Source organism: Erpetoichthys calabaricus, chromosome 7, assembly GCF_900747795.2.
Source record: "Erpetoichthys calabaricus chromosome 7, fErpCal1.3, whole genome shotgun sequence".
Classification (NCBI taxonomy): Eukaryota; Metazoa; Chordata; class Cladistia; order Polypteriformes; family Polypteridae; genus Erpetoichthys; species Erpetoichthys calabaricus.
In genome coordinates, this window is record NC_041400.2 from 132,433,889 (window position 1) to 132,458,522 (window position 24,634).

Below are 24,634 nucleotides of genomic sequence, written 5' to 3' on the forward strand. Positions count from 1 at the left end.
ATATGAGAATTAAATAAATTGAATTAAATAAATATGCCATGATCTAGAATTTGATAGTATCTGTTCTTTTCATCCACATTCCTCATCATTTAAAGCTTTTCAACCCATGGCTCATAGGTCAACTACTTTTTTTCTTCTTCTCTGTACTGTGTTCAAGACTTTATACACGGCAATATCTTTCTGGAATATAATATTTGCTTAAGCAAAGTGTCTATGTGCATTCTGTAGCACTTTAAGTGAATAGAGAGAAATATGGCAAACAACACTGAGATTTCAGTAGAGCAACAAATATTTTTTTACAAAAATAAACAAGGCAGCAAAACAAAACACCCACAGCAAAGAAAAATGACTTACTGCAGTTAAGTAATTTTTGGTATACAACTGTGACTTCAACTACTATAAATCTATCAAGAAGCGACTGTCAGACTATAACTAATGACTCAGCAGGCAGGGTGGTACAGTTTAGTGACTAATGGGGGAGACCTTAAACCGCAAGTTTAATTGCTGTCTCTAGTTTACTCTCTGACTCTGAGAAAGTAATTTATGCTGCCTGTGCTCTATCAATGAAAAAAATTGTCTGAAAGATATATAAAAATAATATAACACATAAAATTAAGACAGACTACAGATCAATGAGAAGGACCGATTTAGGTTTAAGGATGAAGCTATTGATTTGTGTTGAAGACAGTAAACAATTAACAGGTAATCTTTTTTATGTATTCAGTTTATTTTTGTACAGCATTCTTCATTGAGTGTAGGCATAGAGCGCTGTGACAAGTTTTCAGGTAAAATGCAAATACAAACTTTACAAATTACTAATTACATAATGAATACACATAAAGACACATATTTGTTTCAAAAGACAGGAAAACAAAGTAGTTTGAAATAAATTAACACAACTGGAACCCAACAATATGTGTCTATTAATTAACTGTTGGACTATAACAGTAAAAATACTGGTAATGGCCTTAATGACCTAATTAAAGCAGCAAGCCACTGTTAAAAGCTGCTTTCAGTTTGCCTTCTTTACATTATGTCCTCCCAATACTTCTACAGTATGTGAGATAATAAGTTGCACTTGACTGATTAGGCTACATGGAAAGCGGGAATCTGTGGTTTCCCAAGATTAGTCGTCAATTTCTTTAAAAAACAGCATTCTCCAAATCTCCGCTCTTCCTCATTTAATAGTGTGGCCGGTTACAGTGTATTTAAACATTATTTTTTAAAATTCTTTGTACTTTTAAATGCATCTCAGTAAAACATGGTGAAACTTAACCTTGATAACAGGGACTGTAACATGCTGAAAATCTGAGTTTGGCTCCTGCACCATGTCAACTCCTCAGTGAAAGCTTTATGTTAGTAGACAAAAATGAGCTTATTATTCCATTATGCGTTGGTATGTTACTTTTCTGCAACTGCAAACCTAACTGCTAGCAAGAAAGGCAGAGGGTAAGGGCTGAATCTAAAAATTAAATGTTTACTTAATTCAAAGGATAAGATTAACTGAAGAAATGGAGGTCAAATGCTTCTTTCCAGAATTAGGCAATTAGCTGCTTAAGAGCTATATAGAGACAAAGGAACCCATTTCATATTAGAGATAAGTTCAACAATAGCCTTTAGAAAATGATTTAATGCTGTTCATGGACAATAAATAATTCATAAGTTTTTTCTATAAAATTTCTGTAAGAATACCAGTTAGCTGCAAAAATGTTTATAGTGGACAAAGAACAGATATTCAGTGCTTTCAAAGAATACTTTATATTTTCCCTCAAGAAAAAAATGCCCTGCTGTAACATACATAACATGCAGTCAATTTTTAACCTCTGTATTTAGAAGTCAAAGCAGATGCCAAAGATTTATCAATACATTTATTTCTTATTATGCAATGTGCATTTGTAGCTCCAACGATCACAATCTTGTCAGATTCATGGTATACCATTTTGTTACTACAGAGTGGATCTTAGTACCAGACAGGCTACGGTGTCCCAAACATGTGAAGGACACCTGTGTCGTTGTGGAATCACACCACATTCCATCCTAGTCTGGACATTTGTACTGTTGTAACTACCACTGGCCAATCACAAACCTGAAATGTCTGGATTTCAAAGATCCTGATTGAAGCAGTTTCTTTTACACTGTGAGCTAATAGGAGACTAGATACAGATTTTGTTTTTAAAAAATAGGACTAAATCACAAAATCTACACAGACGAGTTGCACCTGTTCTGATAAATTCATATAACTTTTCAGATATTACCTTGCTTACTGAGCTCCTTGCTATAAAAAAAATCATAATTACAAATAAGCTTTAACAGAATAATAATAAAAATGGCTTACTGAGTAAAGAAAAATATGTTTTCTATTGGAAGATCAAGTCATTCAAGTCTTGCCTTTTTTTCTGAATACCAGTTTGTGCATTTTAAAAAGGTAAATTAGTTACAAATCATCATTTTGCAAAGCTCATTTCACTGCTATACTAATGATCCAGCAAAGATGGGGGCTAACCAGAAGTGCTTGATAATGTGTTCTGGAAAAGGAATCAAATCGGCTTGTGCAAGCTAAGTTGTTACTCTGTTACTTGTTTGGGTATCTTGTTAATGCTCTGGATGAAACATGATTTCCTAAAACAGAAACTTAATCAATGCTATAATTGCATAGTTTAAATTCCAAAGCAAGCACGTTAAACTGACACATATTAGAAGTCCATTAAACACTGAAAAGTGTAATTAATAATGTAAGCATACAAAGGTTTATCTTTGAATAGGTGTCTAGTTAAAAAGATGATGCAAATGAGTCTGTTGTTTTAAGAATTTACTTTCTAATATTCATTTCTGAAATTTCATACTTAACATTTCTTGTGACTTGATATAAATTCTTTTATCACATGAACAATGACTTTTCTATCCTGCAGGGAAGCCGCACCTTTTGTATTTTCAAATATAAGAATTCCCAATAGTACCATAGATATTTATTATTATACTGCAGCAAGAAATTCCACAATGTGCATTTGAAAGATCATGAGAAACTTGTTGTCTTGGTGAACATTTCTCTATTATAATAAAAAAAAAACCTGCAACAAGACGAGACAAGACTTTTTGGAAGATCTTTTCAAGTCCCAACAATTTTGCAAAGATGAGTGGGCCAAAATTCCTCCAGAGCGCTGTAAAAGACTCATTGCAAGTTATCGCAAACGCTTGATTGCAGTTATTGCTGCTAAGGGTGGCCCAACCAGTTATTAGGTTCAGGGGGCAATTACTTTTTCACACAGGGCCATGTAGGTTTGGATTTTTTTTTCTCCCTAAATAATAAAAACCACCATTTACAAACTGCATTTTGTGTTTACTTGTGTTATATTTGACTAATGGTTAAATGTGTTTGATGATCAGAAACATTTTGTGTGACAAACATGCAAAAGAATAAGAAATCAGGAAGGGGGCAAATAGTTTTTCACACCACTGTATGTGTGTGTGTTAATCTTCAAGAGGGAGAGAAGATGAACCCAATAAACAATCCTGGTTAAGTCTCACAAATTTCTCGATAATACATACAGCTAAGTAATTTGAAAATAAGAGCCATGGAGGATCTGTCAAGCTCAAATAGACACCCTCATTCTTCGCATTCAGTCAGTATTTAAACTGCAAATAAACTATAAACTATAATACTATATACTCCGAAGGTGGTAGGAACTCCAAAAATTTCAGCCTTATTTCATACAGATATTGCTTGTTTGCCGGCTGCACCACAGCAGTGACAGATTAAGCAGATACATAGCATGCAATCAATGCCATCAACCAAGCTGACATTACTTGTATGTATTTTGTTTTAATCGGGTGTTTAGTACAGATATTTCACCATGAGCGGTGTGGTGTCACCCTATCGTGACAAATATCTCAATGTCAAATGCTCCATCAATAGCAAATGGTCAGACTGCGATACTCTTAATATAATTAGAATGCCACAGTACTGCAGAGTTTTTAACAGGGGATCATTATGTGATTCCGCACAGGGTTTTTTTAATAAGAGCAATGTACCAAATTTGTTTGATATAGAAAAAAGTCTGGCAATGGATCTATGTGCCGTGAACTTTCTATATCTAACATTGACGTGCTTATCATGACTCATCAGCGGTTTAAAGCACTACAACTATGTGATTCTTTGCAGACTGCAATATTGATGCATCATGCAAAAATTAAAAAGGGGGGGGGGGGACCTTGAGCAGTCTGATTCTCTAAATGATGAGACGTTGTCTGAGTGTTTAATCTGAAGAACATAGGTCTGAATGGGTTTTTAAGAACGGTAAATGAACATCTACTAAAAAGTCTATGTCATCCCAGTGTTTGGCTGTAAAGCCAAAAACAAAATCCGCTCTTATCCTATTAATCATTCCTCATCACTGTGGGTGATTATGACATCTAAATGTATATTCCTACATTTAATTATATACAAGTTGGATTATGTTATTCATTTATTTCTTCATTTATTCCTTCTTGTTTCATAATCTAATTCAGAACTTTGATTTTCAAATACTTCTCTCTCTATTGTTTGGTGTTTAATGTTTGATTAGTTTGTATACTGTGTTATTAACATCATCTTTGCTGTTGTTCCTGTTAGAAATTTTGAAGTACTTTCAGTATGGGGAAAGATGCTATATAAATAAAATATCATTATTATTACACAGTGCCATGAATTCAGTACTGATTGCTAACCTTGTTAGTATCTCTATGGCGATTGTATGTTCTCCCAATGTCTATGGTGACTGAGTGTGTACAGTATAACTTCAGATATTGGTTTTTCCACTGGCTATTGGAATTGTGTCATTAAGCACTCTCAATTGCCAAAATCTGTTTATTCCTATGTGTATTGTTACATCTTCCCAGTTTAGGCTCAAAGGGAGCTACTCAGGGTTTGCGTGTTGCTTATAAAGTGAATGATTTGAGATGTTACTATAACAGATTTATTGAGAATAATATGCTTGTGGAAATGCACTACATGCACAGAAATCCTTTTAACTTTTTTCTGGCTATTATTGTTCTTAACACAATTTATTTCAAAATGGGTACATGACATTTAGTCAACATCAGGAATTATGAGAAGTATAAAGTAAGTATAGGTGTATGGTGATCTTACGAATCTCAAAACTAAAATTAAATTAAATGACTATTTCCTTAAACTTATTGTATGTTAAAGTAACAAATAACATTGGAGCATACATGTTTTTTGATTTTTCCATTTTTGGAAGCCTTGAACTGTTACATTAGGAGAAAACAGAGGTTTCTTATAGACACTATGTATAAGATGATAGGTACAACATGAATTACAGTTTTACATTTACAAAACATTTAGAAATATCTGTATTTTTACCATTACTTTTTTTCTGTAGAGTTAGCTCCCTTAACAGTATATTAACACTGATTAGAGCAGATACCTTGGGAAATGTCACTAAATGGTGAAAGGCTGCAGCTACTTTAGTGTCATACCCACTAGCATTCTTATCCACCTTAATAAAAGGATAAGTGTCTGTGTATTTCTGTGTCTACCTAATTGCTAAAGTTAGGAAGAAATATTTAAAAATAGGCAAAACATTAAGAGGGTGGGTCAAAAAATCAAAAATGATAATAAAAATACCAAATAAGGGTCTAACAATAAGAACACTGGTCTTATCCACCTATTCTGTTGTTTGAAGTTAGATGCTGGTAACAGCTGGGTGCTAGTGATTTTCTTGCATCTGCACAGGCCACGTGACAAGATTTAAAGCTATAATGCTAATATGCTGATAACTTCATGTAGTGGGCGATGGATGAGTGAAAATAGCAACAATTCGACACACACTTCAGGAAACCAAAACCCCAGCAGGTCTAGCCTAGATTAGCTAAACCAGGCCATTGTCGTAGAAACCACTGCCACATTTTCCCAGCAAAAAACTCCAACTAAAAGAGTGGTCAGTTTGACAAGCGACGCAGAGAGGAAGTGGCGAAAATGGAAAACTCTGTCCAAAGAAGTAAAAGCTGCCACATGGAATAGAGATCGGTTGCAGAGCTCACAAAATTAGTAGGCTGAAGTCCTAGGCCAATTAACATTTCCTATTGGGCTACCAAAATGTAACACCACCCTGCCTGACAGGCTACCTGAAATTATACTCCAAGTGAAATCAAACTCCCTGCTTTATTTGTTTTGTCTGCTCTCATGACTTGCTATTTGAAAGGAAAAAATAAATTATCATGGAACAAATAGGTTTTTAATCAGGATGATTTGTCTGCAGAGACATATATGCTGTGTGTGTGTGTGTGTGTAATGAGTTTACTTCTCCTCTCTTTCATATGATGTTGTAAGTACTACAGTGTTGTACCGTGTTAGCCATTATGGATGTAATGAGAAGTCAAGCAACTCGGGCCCCTTCTTCAGACAAGAAGAAAGGGCCTGAGTTGCCTCGAAAGCTTGCATATTGTAATCTTATTAGTTAGACAATAAAAGCTGTCATTTTGTTTGGCTTCTCATATGATGTTTGGCAAACACAATTGGTGCATTGCTGCTATGCCCTGTAAAGGAGTGTAGGTCTCACTTCATTTATTTACTGTTGCTAAGTTTTACAGAACTTCTAAAGGGAAATAGACAAACAAGAAAGTCCTGTACAGTTTTGCGTATGCATACGGAACTTTCTGAAGCTCAAGTGAAAGTTTAAAACAGGGGTCTCCAACCTTTTTTCCCCTGAGAGCTACTTTCACAAAATGAAAATGGCCGAGAGCTACTCATGTTTTCTAACATTTATTATCATAGCTTATTTTGCATTAAAACATCACAAAAAATATTTAGTTCACCTGCAAGTGCATTTTGTATGTCTATATGCATTTTCTAGTGTATCTCACACTGTAGAATTAAAACATGAATGCTGTCATAACAAAACAATTCAATTACAAATACGCATACACTACTTGCTCATATGTCATTTTGTTACATGTCACTGTTTCACTTCACAAGAGTATTCACATATCCAGTTGCATGTGTGATGTGTTAAAAAGTTGGGGAGATGACTGGCACTGCATGGAGTCAACAAGAGAGGTGTATGGGGGAGCGTAGCCACTTAGGTTCACTCTTATGAAGTCATTTAAATGTTCATCTGTCAGTCTTGTTTTGAACTCTGATTTCATGACATTCATGTCAGAAAAGGCAGACTCACAGAGGTATGTAGACCAAAACAAAGCAAACATTTTCAGAGCTGCTTGGTGAAGTTTCTTATAGTTATCTGGCTCTACTAAGCTCCAGAAATGTTGTTGAAACTTTAACTGCACATTACATTGAAGGTTTACTAATATGTAAGATTGTAAGCTGGAGCGCTGATCGCACCCTCAGAGGACACAGACACCCCTGGGAAAACCCCTGAAACAGCTGATAGTCTACCTTCACATTGCTCCTTACCCTTCTTACTTGTGCGCGATAAACCTCTCGCGCTGTACTCCATTTTCTTAAAAGCCTTATACAGCGCCTGTCAGTTTTGGAATTGATTGTTTTGCTTCTCTCTCTCTGACATTCTCTGCTCCTGGCGGAACTATCATCTCTGACTTGTCATGGAGCATGTTTAAACTTTTGAAAAGAGACAAATGTTTGCAGTGCTTTGAATAAAGTTCCTTTTTTTTTCTACAACCTCCTGCGTCTCTGTGCAAATCTGTGACCCAAACGTGACAATATATAAAATCCAATGTCTGTCTGTCTGTCTGTCTGTCCACTTTTCACGAGAGAACTACTTAACGGATTTAGATCAGGCTTTTTTCAATAATTTGTTTGAACGTTCCGCTTGATTTTGCGACTTCTCTCATTTCGCTACGTATCATAGTTCACTTGCGGTACCGATTTATTTGCGCGAATCTGAGAAACACGCGGAAGGCTGAGGGGAGGGGCCTTCCTCACTCACTCACCAGCTTCGGGGTGTGTTCCTTAACTCCGCTTAGCTAGTGAACGAGAGAATTATTGAATTCAACTTTGCTTAATAGATATTTAAAATAAAGTGTTACTTAGGTCTTGATTAGTTTGAGTCCGGATATTCTCTTAAGTGTATGCCACATTGAAAAGATAGAATGCAATTCAGATTGTGGATCGTGATTTTGTGTTTAAAGGATCGTGATATGATTTTTTGGAAAGATCGCACACCCCTAATTTAACTAAACAAGTTTTCAAATTTATGTAGGATTCTTTAACCCTTTGGCAAGCTACTTGGAAAGGGGTTGTGAGCTACCAGTAGCTCGCGAGCGACATGTTGGAGACTCCTGGTTTAAAATGATTTTTTTGTTTCCCATGACCCTTTAGGGGAGCCATAGAGTTTGCAAGAGCCATGAAGCTATTTTAATTATAGTTTATGAAATTGCTGACGTGTGTGTGTGTGTGTGTGCACGCACATGTGTGAAAATCTAAGAAGGAGGCACTCATGGATTTACTCCAATATTTCAGCTCTGTTTGACTAAAACTGACAGGTCAGAATGAAGAACAGGAAACAGAAGAGGTGCAAACCGCCACAAAGTGGAAGAATTCAGAAATATCAATTCCCCACAATTTCTGACTTGACGAGTGGTTTCGTTACTGGATGCTGTAATTTTAGGAAAGACCCTATCAGAAAGCATGACAAACCTGTGCATCAAATGAAGTGTATGGGTGTCCAGTCTGCAGCTTACTTCACTGAACAAATGCCAATAGCAAAGAACATAATAAAAATGAATAAAGCACAACATGAGGTCCTGATAAAACTTTTCAGAACAGCATACTATTTTGCAAAAGTGAGATACCGGCCTTTGCAAACTTCAAGCATCAAATGACCTAGATCTTGGTTCTGCTTATCATAATGATCATACGTGCAGAGAATTTATTGGACCAATAGCACAAACGTCAAGAGATCACATTGAAAAGGAAATATGAGAAAGCAAACTCTTATCAGTTCTTGCAGATGGCAGCACAGGCACTGGCATCACAGAACGGGTGTGGATTAATGTCAGGTATGAGAAAGATAATGGTGACATATCCACTTACATAAACAGATGTCAGCTAGTGAAGAGCACAAATGCTGCTGGTGTTTAGAAGGTACTAATTTGGCAACAGACAACATGGGCATCCATAAAGTGACATGGAAGGAGAAATTAGTGTATGAAAATTACGATGGGGCTGCAGTCATAAAGGGGAAGAAAACAGAAGTAGCTGGGAGACTGAAACAGCGGATACCCTGTATTATAACAATTGACTGTGAGGCACACAAATTAGAATTAGCAGTACTGGACAGTTTGAAAGGCTGTTGAGTACCTGGTCAAGTTTGAAGATACACTGAAAAACATCTTTAAGATGTACTACTATTCTACAAAGAAGCGAAGAGAACTGAATAAAATAAGTGAATTGCTTAATGAGAAAGTGGCTAATTTCAGTGGCCTGAAAAGCACATGGTGGCTGCCACACAGGCTGAGGTGTATAAAGGCTGTGGGAAAAAACAAATTACACTCCCATCATTGTGCATGTGGAGAAAATGGCAGCGTGATGTTAAGTCAGAGGACGCTGTCAAAGCAAAGGGGGTGGTGCAGGAGATGAAGACCAAGAAATCTGTTTGTTTCCTACATTTCATGTTGTACTACTTAAGTGCAGTACTGATTTTCAATATGACAACTTAAACATCATGCAAACAAATCAGTTAGGGGAAAGCACAACATCATGCTTACTCAGCCTCAGAACAAAACCAGCTACTGTGGAACTCACAAAAAGCCAGTGACATGCTAGAAGAAGCAAGAGCACAGACAAAGACAACCTTTGGTGAAGAGTTTCAGATTATTGACAACACAATTAAGTACATGGATAGCAGATTTAAAATTTTGTCTGAAAAGACTCTATCTTGTTGCAAAGAATCATCCACTCTTCCCCATTTTGCTAAATGAGGAAGAGAAGGAAAAAATTCCACAAGAATGGACAGATCTAAAAATGTGGCTTTCAGAGCATCAGGGTATCAAACTTAGTCTCACTGTGAATCCAGAACAACTTTATTATATCTTGTTACTGTTAAAATTAATGTGGAAACTTAGTCCATCTACAGTTATCTGTGAGAAGATTTTCTTGCATTAACCGAGCAAAAACATTATATAGTACCTATCTACAGTCTGAAACCCTGAATGACTTCATGCATCTCTCCGTTAATGGTAATTGTTTGAAACCTTTTGCCCCGAGAAGGCAATTAGTTCCTGGATGTCTTCTAAAAAAGGTTTAAGACACCTGGAACATAACATCCCAGCAAGCTCAAAGAGCAGAGAATTAGAGACTAATGCACAGAAGCCAAGGGAGGAAGCTTATAAAGATGTGCCCTAAACGGCGAACGGCACTCTCTTATCTGTGATTTCAATTGAGAGCTCAGATTCGGAATCTGTCAAAGACTGCTTTGTTTTTAAATTCATCATATTGTTCATAAGTTTCAATTTAGTTAGAACTGAATGCATATTTATGTTGATTGATGTTGATGATTGTTACTTGATTGTTGAATAATTTATGTATGACTATTGCTATTTGTGTTTGGAAAATAAATATTTTTGATTGATTTTTCAACTATATCTGACTTTCTACATTAAGAAATTGTCTTGTTTTATTTGGGACAGTTAAATTCATTGCGGAATATCAAAATCTGAAGAGTGCCTGTATGGAGGGCTACCAGGGATTTTGAAATTTTGCGAGCCCTGTGGTGTGCTTTATTATAATAAGACCAAATAGACAATCCATGTACCAAATAAAAAACACGAGGTCTATATTGATTACTTAGATTTCAACCCATGTTAGACAGTACGGTACACAGAGCTAGTTACTAAAGAATGGCTTAAAGAAGCAGAATACGTGATCATTAATGATAATTATTTTTATGATTGAAGATTTAACAAATAAGATAAAAAAAACACTAAATTATTAACAAGTAGCATACATAAATGCATTTTGCAATTCTGTAATAAAAATTAGTACACCATGGTTGTAACTTTGGGATTGACATCAAACCCCAGAAACAAGAAAACAGCAGCTTAATTAAAATAGGGAACCAAATACAATCAAAAGTTGATTGGAATGAAAAAAACTGCAGTTACAATAGACTCCAGGGCTGAACTTAAGAACCATCTGGTTTAGAAGATGAAAGTCTGCAGTTGGGCTTGTGGTCTGGGCACAAGGGGTAACATATAGGGGCTATGTTATTTTCAAAGTAAACTGCAAATGTTTTTCACTTTAGAATGAAAGTCAGTATTATTTTACACATAATTAATCACAATTTAGGTGGACTGTCACATGTAACTCATGTTTGAGACAACTTTCAGTGAAATATAAATTGTGGGCTTAAAACAATAATTAGTTATTCTGTAAAGATAGAGGTATCACGGTGCCAGTATTTATCAGAACGTTGGTGGTGTAGAGAAGAAAGGAAAGACCAGATAAAAAGATACAAAAAGAAAGAAAAAAAACACTTGTAAAGAATTTAGCGTAACCCATAGCGTTTAACGTCACATAGTACTTGATTATTATCACTATTTAGTTCTCATTTATACACTCTCATTATTGAAAAATACAAATATAAACAAAATTTTATGGTAAACAGCTCAGTTCAAGTATCAAAATAAGAATTTTCTAACCATACCGTCCTCTCACACAAGTGAATTAAATCATATTAAAATATTATTTCCATATTTACAATTAAACATGAAAAATATTTTGCTATTTCTGAAACAGTGTAGGTCACTGAAATCCTTAAGCATTACCTTCTGTAAGTAAAGGATCATTCCCTTCAGAACAGCATAAAAGGTCTTCCATCCCCTTTTGCCTCTTGGAGCTGGAAGAGAAACATTTTTTTTTCAAGGAGCTGGTTAAACAAAAAGGAAATAAATTCTAATTATTCAAGGCATTAAAGAAAATTATGAATCTCAAACAGTGAGAAGTCTGGCTTGTATGTTTTTTGTATCTTGGCAGAAGCAGTGAAGAACAGTAAAAGGGCTTTCGTTATTGAGATGCTGAAATGTATATAACAGATTAATTCAGTGAAGAAATGACAATTTACAGTGCATCCGGAAAGTATTCACAGCGCATCACTTTTTCCACATTTTGTTATGTTACAGCCTTATTCCAAAATGGATTAAATTAATTTTTTTCCTCAGAATTCTATACACAACACCCCATAATGACAACGTGAAAAAAGTTTACTTGAGATTTTTGCAAATTTATTAAAAATAAAAAAATTAAGAAAGCACATGTACATAAGTATTCACAGCCTTTGCATCCTGTTTCCCCTGATCATCCTTGAGATGTTTCTGCAGCTTAATTGGAGTCCACCTGTGGTAAATTCAGTTGGTTCGACATGGTTTGGAAAGGCACACACTTGTCTATATAAGGTCCCACAGTTGACAGTTCATGTCAGAGCACAAACTAAGCATGAAGTCAAAGGAATTGTCTGTAGGCCTCTGAGACAGGATTGCCTCGAGGCACAAATCTGGGGAAGGTTAATTTCTGCTGCTTTGAAGGTCCCAATGAGCACAGTGGCCTCCACCATCCGGACTCTTCCTAGAGCCTAAACCACCAGGACTCTTTCTAGAACTTGCTGGCCATCTAAACTGAGCGATCGGGGGAGAAGGGCCTTAGTCAGGGAGGTGACCAAGAGCCCGATGGTCACTCTGTCAGAGCTCCAGAGGTCCTTTGTGGAGAGAGGAGAACCTTCCAGAAGGACAACCATCTCTCCAGAGGTCCTCTGTGGAGAGAGGAGAACCTTCCAGAAGGACAACCATCTCTACAGCAATCCACCAATCAGGCCTGAATGGTAGAGTGGCCAGACGGAAGCCACTCCTTGGTAAAAGGCACATGGAAGCCCGCCTACAGTTTGCCAAAAGGCACCTGAAGGACTCTCAGGTCTGATGAGACAAAGATTGAACTCTTTGGTGTGAATGCCAGGCGTCACGTTTGGGGGAAACCTGGCACCATCCCTACAGTGAAGCATGGTGGTGGCAGCATCATGCTGTGGGGATGTTTTTCAGCGGCAGGGACTGGGAGACTAGTCAGGATAAAGGGAAAGATGACTGCCGCAATGTACACAGACATCCTGGATGAAAACCTGCTCTAGAGCGCTCTTGACCTCAGACTGGGGCGACGGTTCATCTTTCAGCAGGACAACGACCCTAAGCACACAGCCAAGATATCAAAGGAGTGGCTTCAGGACAACTCTTTGAATGTCCTTGAGTGGCTCAGCCAGAGCCCAGACTTGAATCCGATTGAACATCTCTGGAGAGATCTTAAAATGGCTGTGCACCGACGCTTCCCATCCAACCTCATGGAGCTTCAGAGGTGCTGCAAAGGGGAATGGGCGAAACTGGCCAAGGATAGGTGTATCAAGCTTGTGGCATCATATTCAATAAGACTTGAGGCTGTAATTGCTGCCAAAGGTGAATCGACAAAGTATTGAGCAAAGGCTGTGAATACTTATGTACATGTGATTTCTCAGTTTTTTTATTTTTAATAAATTTGCAAAAACCTCAAGTAAACTTTTTTCACATTGTCATTATGGGGTGTTGTGTGCAGAATTGTGAGGAAAAAATGAATTTAATCCATTTTGGAATAAGGCTGTAACATAACAAAATGTGGAAAAAGTGATGCGCTGTGAATACTTTCCGGATGCACTGTACCTAGGAAATTCATCCCATTAGACCTCTTGCAAGATGACAACAGCCATAAATATGGGGTAGGCTTTACAGAGAAGACATGAGAACTGCCAAAAAACGAAGATGCACATCAGTCATTTTTATTATGGGCACTTGTGTTGAAAAAGCAGGTTCAAATGATTCAGACTTGTCAAATTTTAGCCTTTTCAATAAAACTGATAATTTGTTTCATACTTTATATCTCACCAGAACATCAAAACTTTACTTATCTAATCAACTAGATCCTGACTCAAGTTATCACAGTGAGTGCACCTGAAACTAACAATGGTTTTTATTGCATAAACATTCTGGTAGGATCCTGTGGACACAGGATAGAGACAGATATAGCAGAACCAACCTAAGAAGTTCCAAATACAATCCTTACTTTATTTTGTTTACAAGTCCATCTACCCATTATGCTTATTCATCCCAGTGACCACCTATTGCAGGCACTTTTAGAACTCTTCTGGCCTTTGTACATGGCTGCCAGTGATCCTGGTAAGAGCCCTGGCTTGTACTGGCACAGGACATGCAGTTCGGAAAAGTGACTGCAGATGGTATTTGAGCAATGTGAGGAACAGCCAGTGGGTGAATGTGCAGGAAGAAACCGTGGAAGATCAGTCACATTAGCAGCGAGAGAGAGAGTGACACTGCATTTCATTATTAGGCTAACAGCAAAAGTGATAATAAAATATCTAAAAAAAAAAAAAAAAAAAAAAAATCGCAAAAATTAAGATTTTTCTACCATCAAAAGACGCTCTATCAAAAGATCTTAATATCATAATCAAATACTTAATGCCAAAAGTAGAAATGCAAATGAATATTCCAAACTTTCTATTTTTTGTTCAATGGGCAAAGTGCTAATTCATATTGTACATACAGTAAACAAATGCACGTGATTCATGATAATGATGGATAATTACTCTAAAATAAGTTCATGCATAATTTAGACTACCACCAATTTAATTTAAACACAAAAAAAAAAAAAAACAACACCCAATGGATCACTTAAAACAACTCTACCCTTCAAGTCTGAAGGCAGAACTGAAAAGTTCAAACTGCACATGCACACACCCAAAAAATGGCATGCCAAGAACACAGACTCAAACAGCCTACCCAAGAAACCCAAAACAGGCTAGTGACGCCTAGCACAAAAAAAAAAAGCTCACATACTACAAAATAACTAGACAAGAAAATTGGGTTGAACATACTGAATCATGAAAAAACTGAAAAAAAAATGATTACAGCAACTAAGCCAATTTTGCGCTAAACATTTAAACAATATATTAAATTATTGATTAGAGTTACTGTAAAGTTTAATACTTATTTAATTTTGAGCACAATGGGGATATCTGCTGAGAGATGGCGAACAATGTCTCACTTGCCCTAAATGTAGAAATGCCACTGGAAACAACATTTAACAACAATGGCAAAAGACAGAAAGACAGACATAAATTTATCTACAAGGTTAAAAAAAAAAAAAAAACCAACAAAATGAAAAATGATGACCAAAGTTAATAGTCTTATCTATTATAAAAAAAAAATCTTGGAAGGGAGACTAGGGAGACAAGACGTGATCTTCTTGGAAGACAATTTGACGTCCTGCGAGAGACACTTTAACGTCTTGCGAGACAAGGCAGTGAGACATCATTTAAAACAAGTTCATGGACATCTACCCTAGCAGTTGTTGGAATGCTTTTAGCAGACACACTTCATGTGCTCCCAGCTCTTAAAATAATGACAAGCGGCAAGCAGAACACGCAGCAGCAAGCCAGCAGATGATCCGACTGCTTCTCGTTAGCGTGCCTTCAGGACAGCTGCTGTACAGGCTTTTAAATGATCGACACGCAGTGCAATAAACAGAACACGCAGCTCGCCAGCAGCAGCAGCAGAAAGACAGCAGCTGATCCGACGGCATCTCCTTAGCGTGCGTTCTGCCACACACACACACACCCCCCCCCCTTCATAATGTGAGCAGCCGTATACGTCCTGCGAGAAATTTAACCACACCCGGGGCCGGAAATAAAGGACAAGTATTGTTTTTACAAAGGTTTTAAAGTACAAGTGAAAATAATGCATATGTAACAATTCCCATGAAAATAACAATCACTTTAAATTGTATATCCAGTAAGCCAAACCCGAGGGTGGGCATGCGAAGTGAGCAGGGGGCGAAGCCCACTAGTTTATTTTAATTTATATGTTTTATGGATATATAAGTTGAGCGATAAAAGTGGTGGTGAGAACTGAAGTCTAAATATCAGGAAAATAAACATGAAGCATTACACTTTTGAAATCTAACAGGTAATAAGTGTTAACCTTTACTTTGCCTGAAAATCTCATTAAGCACTAGTGAGTGCTGCACAATGTTACTTTGGATATTGACTATATCAGCTAGCATTGGTAAGAAAGTAAAGAACACATATTTGGCAAAACAATGATGTATTCAGTGGATTGATGCAACCGCCCTTGAACAATTGCGACAAGTGATTGAGGTAATTTAGTAAATCTTGTCTTTCCTTTAAAGGTGCAGGAGGAAGCAGCTAACACCTAAGTACTACACTTACGTAAGTAACAAAAGAAAATGCAATATAGCACCAACACAAATCACAATTTGAACTTCACTTTCTTAATTAGTTTGTCACAATGAGATTTAGGTAACTTATTATTTGGCTAATTACAAAAGAACTGATCATAGTAAACTCACTCAATAGGTGTAAAACTTAAAGCATAATACACAGATCTTTACACTTAGCCTTACTAGCTACAGAATATTGTGCATTTAGTTTGAGGATTCTAAATTAATTTTACAGAAGTAAATTCACTATTTAGATCAAAAAAAGCCAAATTTACAGAAGGACCAAAAGAGTATGAAATATTTAACCTACACAAACCTGGATGTTATATATTCTGTAAGTAAGAAACATTTATATACAACAGAAGTAGAATCTGGACCAATAATAGAGAAAGTTTTATTTGACACTGCCTACAACGTTAAAATCATTCTAGAACCAATTAAACATATTTTGATAAATCATTTCCCAGGAATATCTATTTAACAAAAGTTCACATATGACCATGTAAACCCAGGGTGTCAAACTGAGGCCAAGGAAGGCCACAGTGGCTGCAAATTTTCATTCCAGCCACTTTCTTAATTAGAAACTAATTACTGCTTCAAATTAAATAGGGTTCTTTTGGATTATTTTGCCTCTCATTATTGCTTGATTGGTAATTAAGGGAAAACAAAACAATTAAAGGGCCCAAGTCTTAAAACACATGTGAATTAAAATGTAAGCAAATTTTATTACCAGTAATAATTGAGTACTAATGAAGAAAGTGGTTGGAATGAAAACTTGCAGCCACTGTCACACTCCAAGATCAGAGTTTGACACTCTGATAGATAAACCACACTAAAAGGGTTAAAATACTTTACACATTGTTACAAGTATGTGCATAGGAGACTGTTTAAGGACTTAGATGATGGTAATTCTCCACCAGTCCAAGTTGTGGGGTTGTGTGATAACGCTCTTTTCCTCTCTCTGCAGATAGTAAGATTGACAACTCTCCTCCAGCGATGCCACTTCAGGTGCCCGTCCACCTGGAACCACCTTTTCCTGCCTGGTAGCCATTTGAGAGGAAGAACTGCCATCTTGGACAGTCTGAATAGGACTCTGGTCTGAGAAGACTTGATTTTGCATTTCAGCATGCTTAATCTTTGATCAAAGCTATCTCAACTATACACAGTTTGCCCAGAGGTGCCCCAACACTCTCACCGTCTTATTATAACACATATACATATCTGAAGATTCATATTACATAATTTGTGCAATTTTCATTTTTATAACCACAAAATGCATATTTAAACAGAATTTGTTTCCTATTAAAAGAGTCATACTTGCTACTTTGAACAAATGCAAAGACTAAAATATTTAATTATATAGTATTATAGTTAATCTTTTATAACAGACAAATAATTAATAAATCATTAAATGGCCAAATTAAAAAAAGCATTTTAAGCAGTTTTCTTAAAGCGTTCAATAGTATTACACTTCTGTATTTTAATTAGTAAATTAGTCAAAATTTTAGCTACATAAAAGATATGAGATTATGATAAGGAATATGTGAAGAAAGGATTTTGGATAAATAGCAGTCGATTGATATAATTTCTTGGCAGTCTTAATCAAGTTGACCAAAAACCAAAGCATGTCTTTAATTTTTCAGCAATATGTAGCAATATAATACATTTTTGCTACATTTCTTATATGAAAAAACATGGTCTTAATAATATGGTGTACTGTGGTGAAAAAATGTGCTTTTTACTGTTTCTTAAGTAAGACTTGTAATTTTTTAATTTTTGTGGATATTAGGATTATTTTAATAAAATTCAGCTTTTTAGTGAAAAAGACTATGTAAACAAACCTGCAATATAACTCCCATCAGGGAGAGCTACCATTATTTTTTCATTTTAGGTTATGTGTATTTAAAGAGGAGTTTAAGAGGTAAGTGCCTTTTTGAACAGGTCAGCAACCACATGATAATGACTCATAGGAATGACTAAATGTTTTTCAAAAGGAAATGGATGTACAGTAATCCCTCCTCCATCGCGGGGGTTGCGTTCCAGAGCCACCCGCGAAATAAGAAAATCCGCGAAGTAGAAACCATATGTTTAAATGGTTATTTTTATATTGTCATGCTTGGGTCACAGATTTGCGCAGAAACACAGGAGGTTGTAGAGAGACAGGAACGTTATTCAAACACTGCAAACAAACATTTGTCTCTTTTTCAAAAGTTTAAACTGTGCTCCATGACAAGACAGAGATGACAGTTCAGTCTCACAATTAAAAGAATGCAAACATATCTTCCTCTTCAAAGGAGCAAACAAACCAACAAAGCTGTTGAAGGCGGCAGCTCACACCCCCTCCGTCAGGAGCAGAGAGAGAGAGAGAGAGACAGATAAAAAAATCAATACGTGCCCTTTGAGCTTTTAAGTATGCGAAGCACCGTGCAGCATACTTAAAAGCTGCACACAGAAGGTAGCAATGTGAAGTTAATCTTTCAGCATTTTTAGATGAGCGTCCGTATCGTCTAGGTGTGCGAACAGCCCCCCTGCTCACACCCCCTACGTCAGGATCACAGATAGTCAGCGCAAGAGAGAGAGAAAGAAAAGTAAGCTGGGTAGCTTCTCAGCCATCTGCCAATAGCGTCCCTTGTATGAAATCAACTGGGCAAACCAACTGAGGAAGCATGTACCAGAAATTAAAAGACCCATTGTCCTCAGAAACCCGCGAAGCAGCGAAAAATCCGCGATATATATTTAAATATGCTTACATATAAAATCCGCGATGGAGTGAAGCCGCGAAAGGTGAAGCGCGATATAGCGAGGGATTACTGTACTCAAATAGGCTAGAAACAAATAAGATAGTGTGATAATAATTAGATTGTATAAGTTTAAGCTGACATAAACTTAATAGTGTGTGTATGCTTGTAAGAAGGTATGAAATAAGCACTTGGGACCTTATAGTTCACATGCTATTGTATTTAGCTAAAAGAAGCTTTACTGACAAGTAACAAGACCATTAGAAATTAGCAGTTGTCCGATTTCAGCTGATGCAACTATTATCAATTCTTGCATAATCATCCACCCTGGCACTATATAAAGGAGATACCTGGATTCATATCTCTGTTAGGTAACTAACCAGCAGGAGCATCCCAACATTTGCAAATATCATGGCTTAAGAGGAAAACAATGTCTTGCACTTTAAATGAACATCTTACCTGAATTAGGAACATAAAACTCTGCAAATGCAGAAAACTGTGAGCAAAACTGGTCTCAGCAGTGTGCAGTCTGCTTTGGTTAAGGATTCCAAAGGTAGGAATTACAGGGTGAACATGTAACACAAGTTTAGTAAGCTTAAGAAATGTATTTAGTCACTTCTATGATTACCTTGTCCACAAGTAAAAAAAATCCTTAGGAGGGTAAAGTACCTTTAATGGAGACTTTCACAATACATGTGATTTCAGCTCTAGTTTTGAATCCATTGTGAGAGCCAATCTTAGAAAGTTAATACTCTAAGTTAAACTCATATTAGTGCTTGCTTAATTTTAATACAATATAATTTTCTCTCATAGCTATAGTTAATGGTATAACCTTTTCCCCTGTAAGTTAATATGAGATAGAACTTTTGTAGCTGTTTATCAGCAATACAGTGTGTTAATTAAGTCAGTGTGTGTTTAGAATTAGTCCCATTGCTAGCATGGACTGAAAGACCAACTTGTGGTTTGTAAGTGGGATAGGCATAAAGTTTTCTGATGAAAAATTGTAGTTGAATTTACCCAAAATCACCAAAGTTCTGCAGCTTTAGTTTGCTTCATGTGGAATCATTTCAACGTGTCAATCTATTGCCAGAATCCCATGAAGCAAACAAAGCTGCAGAACTTTGGTAATTTTGGGTAAACGCAGCTACATCCATAATGACACCCACAGTACATTCTTATTTCTGACTTGAAGTAGGCACCAAACACACAAGTTTAACCGTCATGGCATAAACAACTTCCTCAGCTGATCGGCTATTTGAAGAAAAGTTGTAGCCTCTAGGGAATAATGGGTCAGTACGAAGTGATTTATAGTGAGATTGGAGTGACAGATAAATAAAGGTAATAATAGCAAACTCTATTCGATGACACTAATTCTGAATCTGTGTAGTGAGAAGCACTGCTGATGTTCATTGAATCTCCAGGGAGCAAAGCAGATATATTGGGTTTAGATGATCCCTTACAGTATTTAACTCTGTTCATACCTGACAACATGTTAGATATATTGTGCCTAAGACCAATAGACGTGCATAGCAACTGATATAGCACCTCACAATAAAACCGAACTGTAGGCTGAATAAGGTGATGTGAGTCTTGAAGAGTTGCATTTTTTTGGCATGTATATATTAAGCTAAGCTTTAAAATAAATGTGATCAACTAATTCTTTATGTGAAATGCCCTATCTCTAATGTGTAGCAGTGCTGCTGGGGAGTAAAAACTTAATCTCTAAGGAGTCCCTGAAGTGTCTCTGATTGGACGTCTGTTAAGGGTGCAGGGGCTGCTGGGGATAAGAAGGCAAGTGCAATTTTTAAAAGAGGCTGATTATACAGAGAGGGAAGCTGTGTTGAGTCTGGAGTTACCTGTCTGTTTTATCTTCCCGTTTCTTGCCTTTGGATTATTGTTCTTGTCCTGGAATATCTCCTGTTCGAGTGTATTGATTGTGTGTTGTCTGCCTGCTGCATGAGGACTGAACTGGATTGTTTGTCGACCTTCAGAGGAGGAGCACTCCTGATCTCATCACTCTTATTCATCAGGATATACCGGTAGGACCGTTCCTTTAGTTTTACTTACAACGAGCTGATCTCTGGATTATTCAATATCCACCTTTTCACTACATTGGTTGCTGTTTGCTATGAATTTTGTTACGGACTTCATTGTGTGTGGTTTTTGTTAGTTGCTTTGAGTTCATGTTTATTGTGTATTCGCTGGAAAGGGAACTGAGGTGACATTGTTTTAGTTTGTGTAGTTAGATTTAATTTATTAATGTTTAATACATTTGTCAATTTCTGTTTTAATGTCGTTTGCTTCTTTGTCTCTGTGAGGGAGTTTGCATGAGTCAGCCCTAGGCTGGGTGCGTTCCTAGGGTCCCCACCAAAAAAATAAATAAATCACTGTCAACAGGCGGTGTGAATCTTAGCTGGGTTTTTCAGACCTCTACAAATGTGACAGGACTATTTTAATGTGAAAGTGATACTACTGCATATACTCTATGTTAAATATAGACCTGGTGTGTAGGCATATGCAGTCAGTCAGCAGTAGCAGATACAAGAGTTAATTTGTGTAATGCCCCTTTCATGTACAATTCTGTTTGTTAAAAAACTCACAAACATTCTCTTACCTCCTTAGTTTCATTGATTGTTACACTATCCTGGCTTTTTTTTGTTTTGTTTTTAAACACAGCTGGATACCCCTGATTTACTTTACACTACTTCATTACAGAAAATGAAAGTGTCTATTGGTGAAAAAAGTATAGAGACTATGCATTGTATAATACAGGTTTCTGAAATGCTTTCTCACACTAGCTCCTTTGGTCTTTTTTTCCTCCTAGAGTTTAATCCATTTTTAGTGGCTCTCTGACAACTGTAATTGACAACATTCCATAGAAATGACCACCTAAATCGAGCAATTGATTTAGACAGACTAACAGCATTTTAGAAGACTGTGGCTTCAAGAGCGTTTTTGACTCAGGTATGATAAAGTTAAACAAATAGTGCACTACTGTGAAGCCAGTCATGAACTTGCAGAGAGAACTTAGATTTTCAAGGTGATGAACCACTTCACCAAATGACGCATTTAAAACACACAGTGAGGGGGTCAGAAGCATACAAATGCTCCTTATTGTGTAATGACACATTTAGCTGTCTAATGCCAGGGAAGAAAATTGCCTAGAAGGACTTTATTAAAGAATTTCATAAAGCCATGTCTGGTGTTTTGCCTGCCCATTTCTTTTTCAGCTCCTGAAATAGGGGACAGAACTACTCTACTGCAGAAAAGCAACTGATTGTCATAATTAAATAACTGATTATACTGCGTATTGGATTCCTACGATTAACCAGGATATTGTATAAAATTAAAAGTGTTTATGCCGTGCAAAAAATTGTCCACTGATCAATATGTGGACTATAGGACTATTAGTGTATCCATTTTGATTAATAGTTTGGATATTTGCAAAAGCATATTCCTGCTATGCATGCTTGCTTTGAAGGTGGTATTGTGTAAAACATACAGTGGAACCTCGGTTTGCGAGCATAATTCGTTCTGGAAATGTGCTCGTAGTCCAAAGCACTCGTACAGTATATCAAAGTGAATTTCCCCATAAGAAATAATGGAGGCTCAGATGATTCGTTCCACAACCCAAAACTATTCATATAAAAATGATTAATACAAAATATAAACTAAAAATACATAAAACAAATTAACCTGCACTTTACCTTTGAAAAGAATCATGGCTGGTGTGAGTGAGTTTCTAAACTCTTGTGGGATTGCACCCAACAGGACGACACGCGGAAGAGCGTCCCAAAGCAATCGCAGTCTCCCAGCGTAGCAGTTCGCCGTAAAAGCGACTCCGAAAAGATTGTGGACATGCTATGTGCGCCTGCCGTCGATGGGTGATACAAGGAACAAGGAACATTATAAATGTGCAGGGCCCTGCCTGACTGCTGTGTCTGTGTATAAATAACCGCGCTGTTGCTGTTTCAAGCTGAATAAAGCCGGTATTGCTAAAGTACTGAGACTCAGCTTCGTGTTTTAGGGTGCAAGATGGGGACTCGCACGTCACAGCACACACGCGCGAGCACACACACACACGAGCGGGCGTGTGCACACACAAATACACACACACACGCGAGCGAGCACACACACATACACACACACGCGCGTGTGCGTACACACAGTCACAATGCTAATGCTGTAGTAAACAGTATACGCTCGTACGGATGTTGACTATATGAGTGAGGCACGCCGACTCACACTGAGAATAGGAGACGATTGCCCACAATCCCGCAGCGAGAGAGAGAGAGAGAAGAACCATCAGCTCAGTTGTGATCACATGACGCTCAGCAGACAAAGTGTATACATACTACTCGTACTGCAAGACCTCGCTTGTTTATCAAGTCAAAATTTATTAAAAATTTTTGCTCGTCTTGCAAAACACTTGTAAACCAAGTTACTCGCAAACCGAGGTTCCACTGTAATGTGTAATACTGTGTAATATATGTGTGGTTTATTTTTAACTTTATCTAATACTAGGGGGCTTTGCCCCCTGCTTGCTTCACTTGCCAACCCCCGCCCCACCAGACTGCGCTACGTGCCAGCCACTTTGCAACTCTTCTGCTCGTGCATGTGAATTTCACTTTCACCAAACGACAAATCTTTTAATTCTCGCGGATACACCTGTTCATTGGGAAGAAACACTACTTTTCCCTGATGGCAACACAAATTAGACAATCTACAAGTCTCCGACTTAAAGTTTAAATCTGAACAACATATTCAATCTCTTTTCGCTGTTCCATTATTTCACCAAGTAATAATTTCCATTTGTTTGCACTAATGCGATCTTTACTATCATTTTTTTTGAGACAGCTGTCCGCATGGTGTGAAGACAACAATCTATCTCTCAATGTCGACAAGACAAAAGAGATATTTGTGGACTTCAGAAAATCACATCCTGCCCACATCCCACTGAGGAATTTACGTGGACGCATATTACCTCATCGCTAACCAAGAAAGCACAGCAGACACTTCACTTCCTGAGGTGGCTGAAGCGAGCAAGTCTTCCCCCTTCCATCCTCACCATGCTCTATACAGGCGACCCCTTACACCCCTCACATGGACTTTTCACACTTATGCCATCCAAAAGCCAAATCTGCCAGGCTGCAGGATAGTTTTTACCCCCAAGCTGTCAGACTCCTTAACACCGTGCTGCCCACTGTGATCTTCCACACTGCCTCAATCACCTCTAAAAACAGAACTTTTATACATGCAAGCCACTTTCCTGCAAAGACTAGTGTGCATGTAGAAAAGAACTGAAAATCTCATACTGAACTTTAAGCATTTTGCACACTGCATTTTGACATTCTTTGATATCCTTCTGCTGTGAAACATTCTGACCTGTCATTGTTTACACAGGTCTTAAACAACTATTATCATACACTGATAATTTCTGTATTATCTATCTATTATGTATGTATTATTACATATTTATTGACTATATTTATCTACAGTGGGGCAAAAAAGTATTTAGTCAGCCACCAATTGTGCAAGTTCTACCACTTAAAAAGATGAGTGAGGCCTGTAATTTTACATAGGTATACCTCAACTATGAGAGACAAAATGAGAAAAAAAAAGTCCAGAAAATCACATTGTCTGATTTTCGAAGAAT

At 37.1% G+C, this 24,634-nt stretch overlaps 1 protein-coding gene across 9 annotated transcripts in view; it reads right to left on the reverse strand.

The window, feature by feature from the left end:
* The window catches only part of psd3l (pleckstrin and Sec7 domain containing 3, like), a 649,947-nt gene that overhangs the window by 32,735 nt on the left and 592,578 nt on the right, over positions 1–24,634 (reverse strand). For all 9 annotated transcript variants that reach the window (XM_051929574.1, XM_051929571.1, XM_051929573.1 and 6 more), the window contains one exon: positions 11,743–11,813. In XM_051929574.1, coding sequence (XP_051785534.1) covers positions 11,743–11,813 — 71 coding nt within the window. The remainder of the gene's footprint in view (positions 1–11,742; positions 11,814–24,634) is intronic.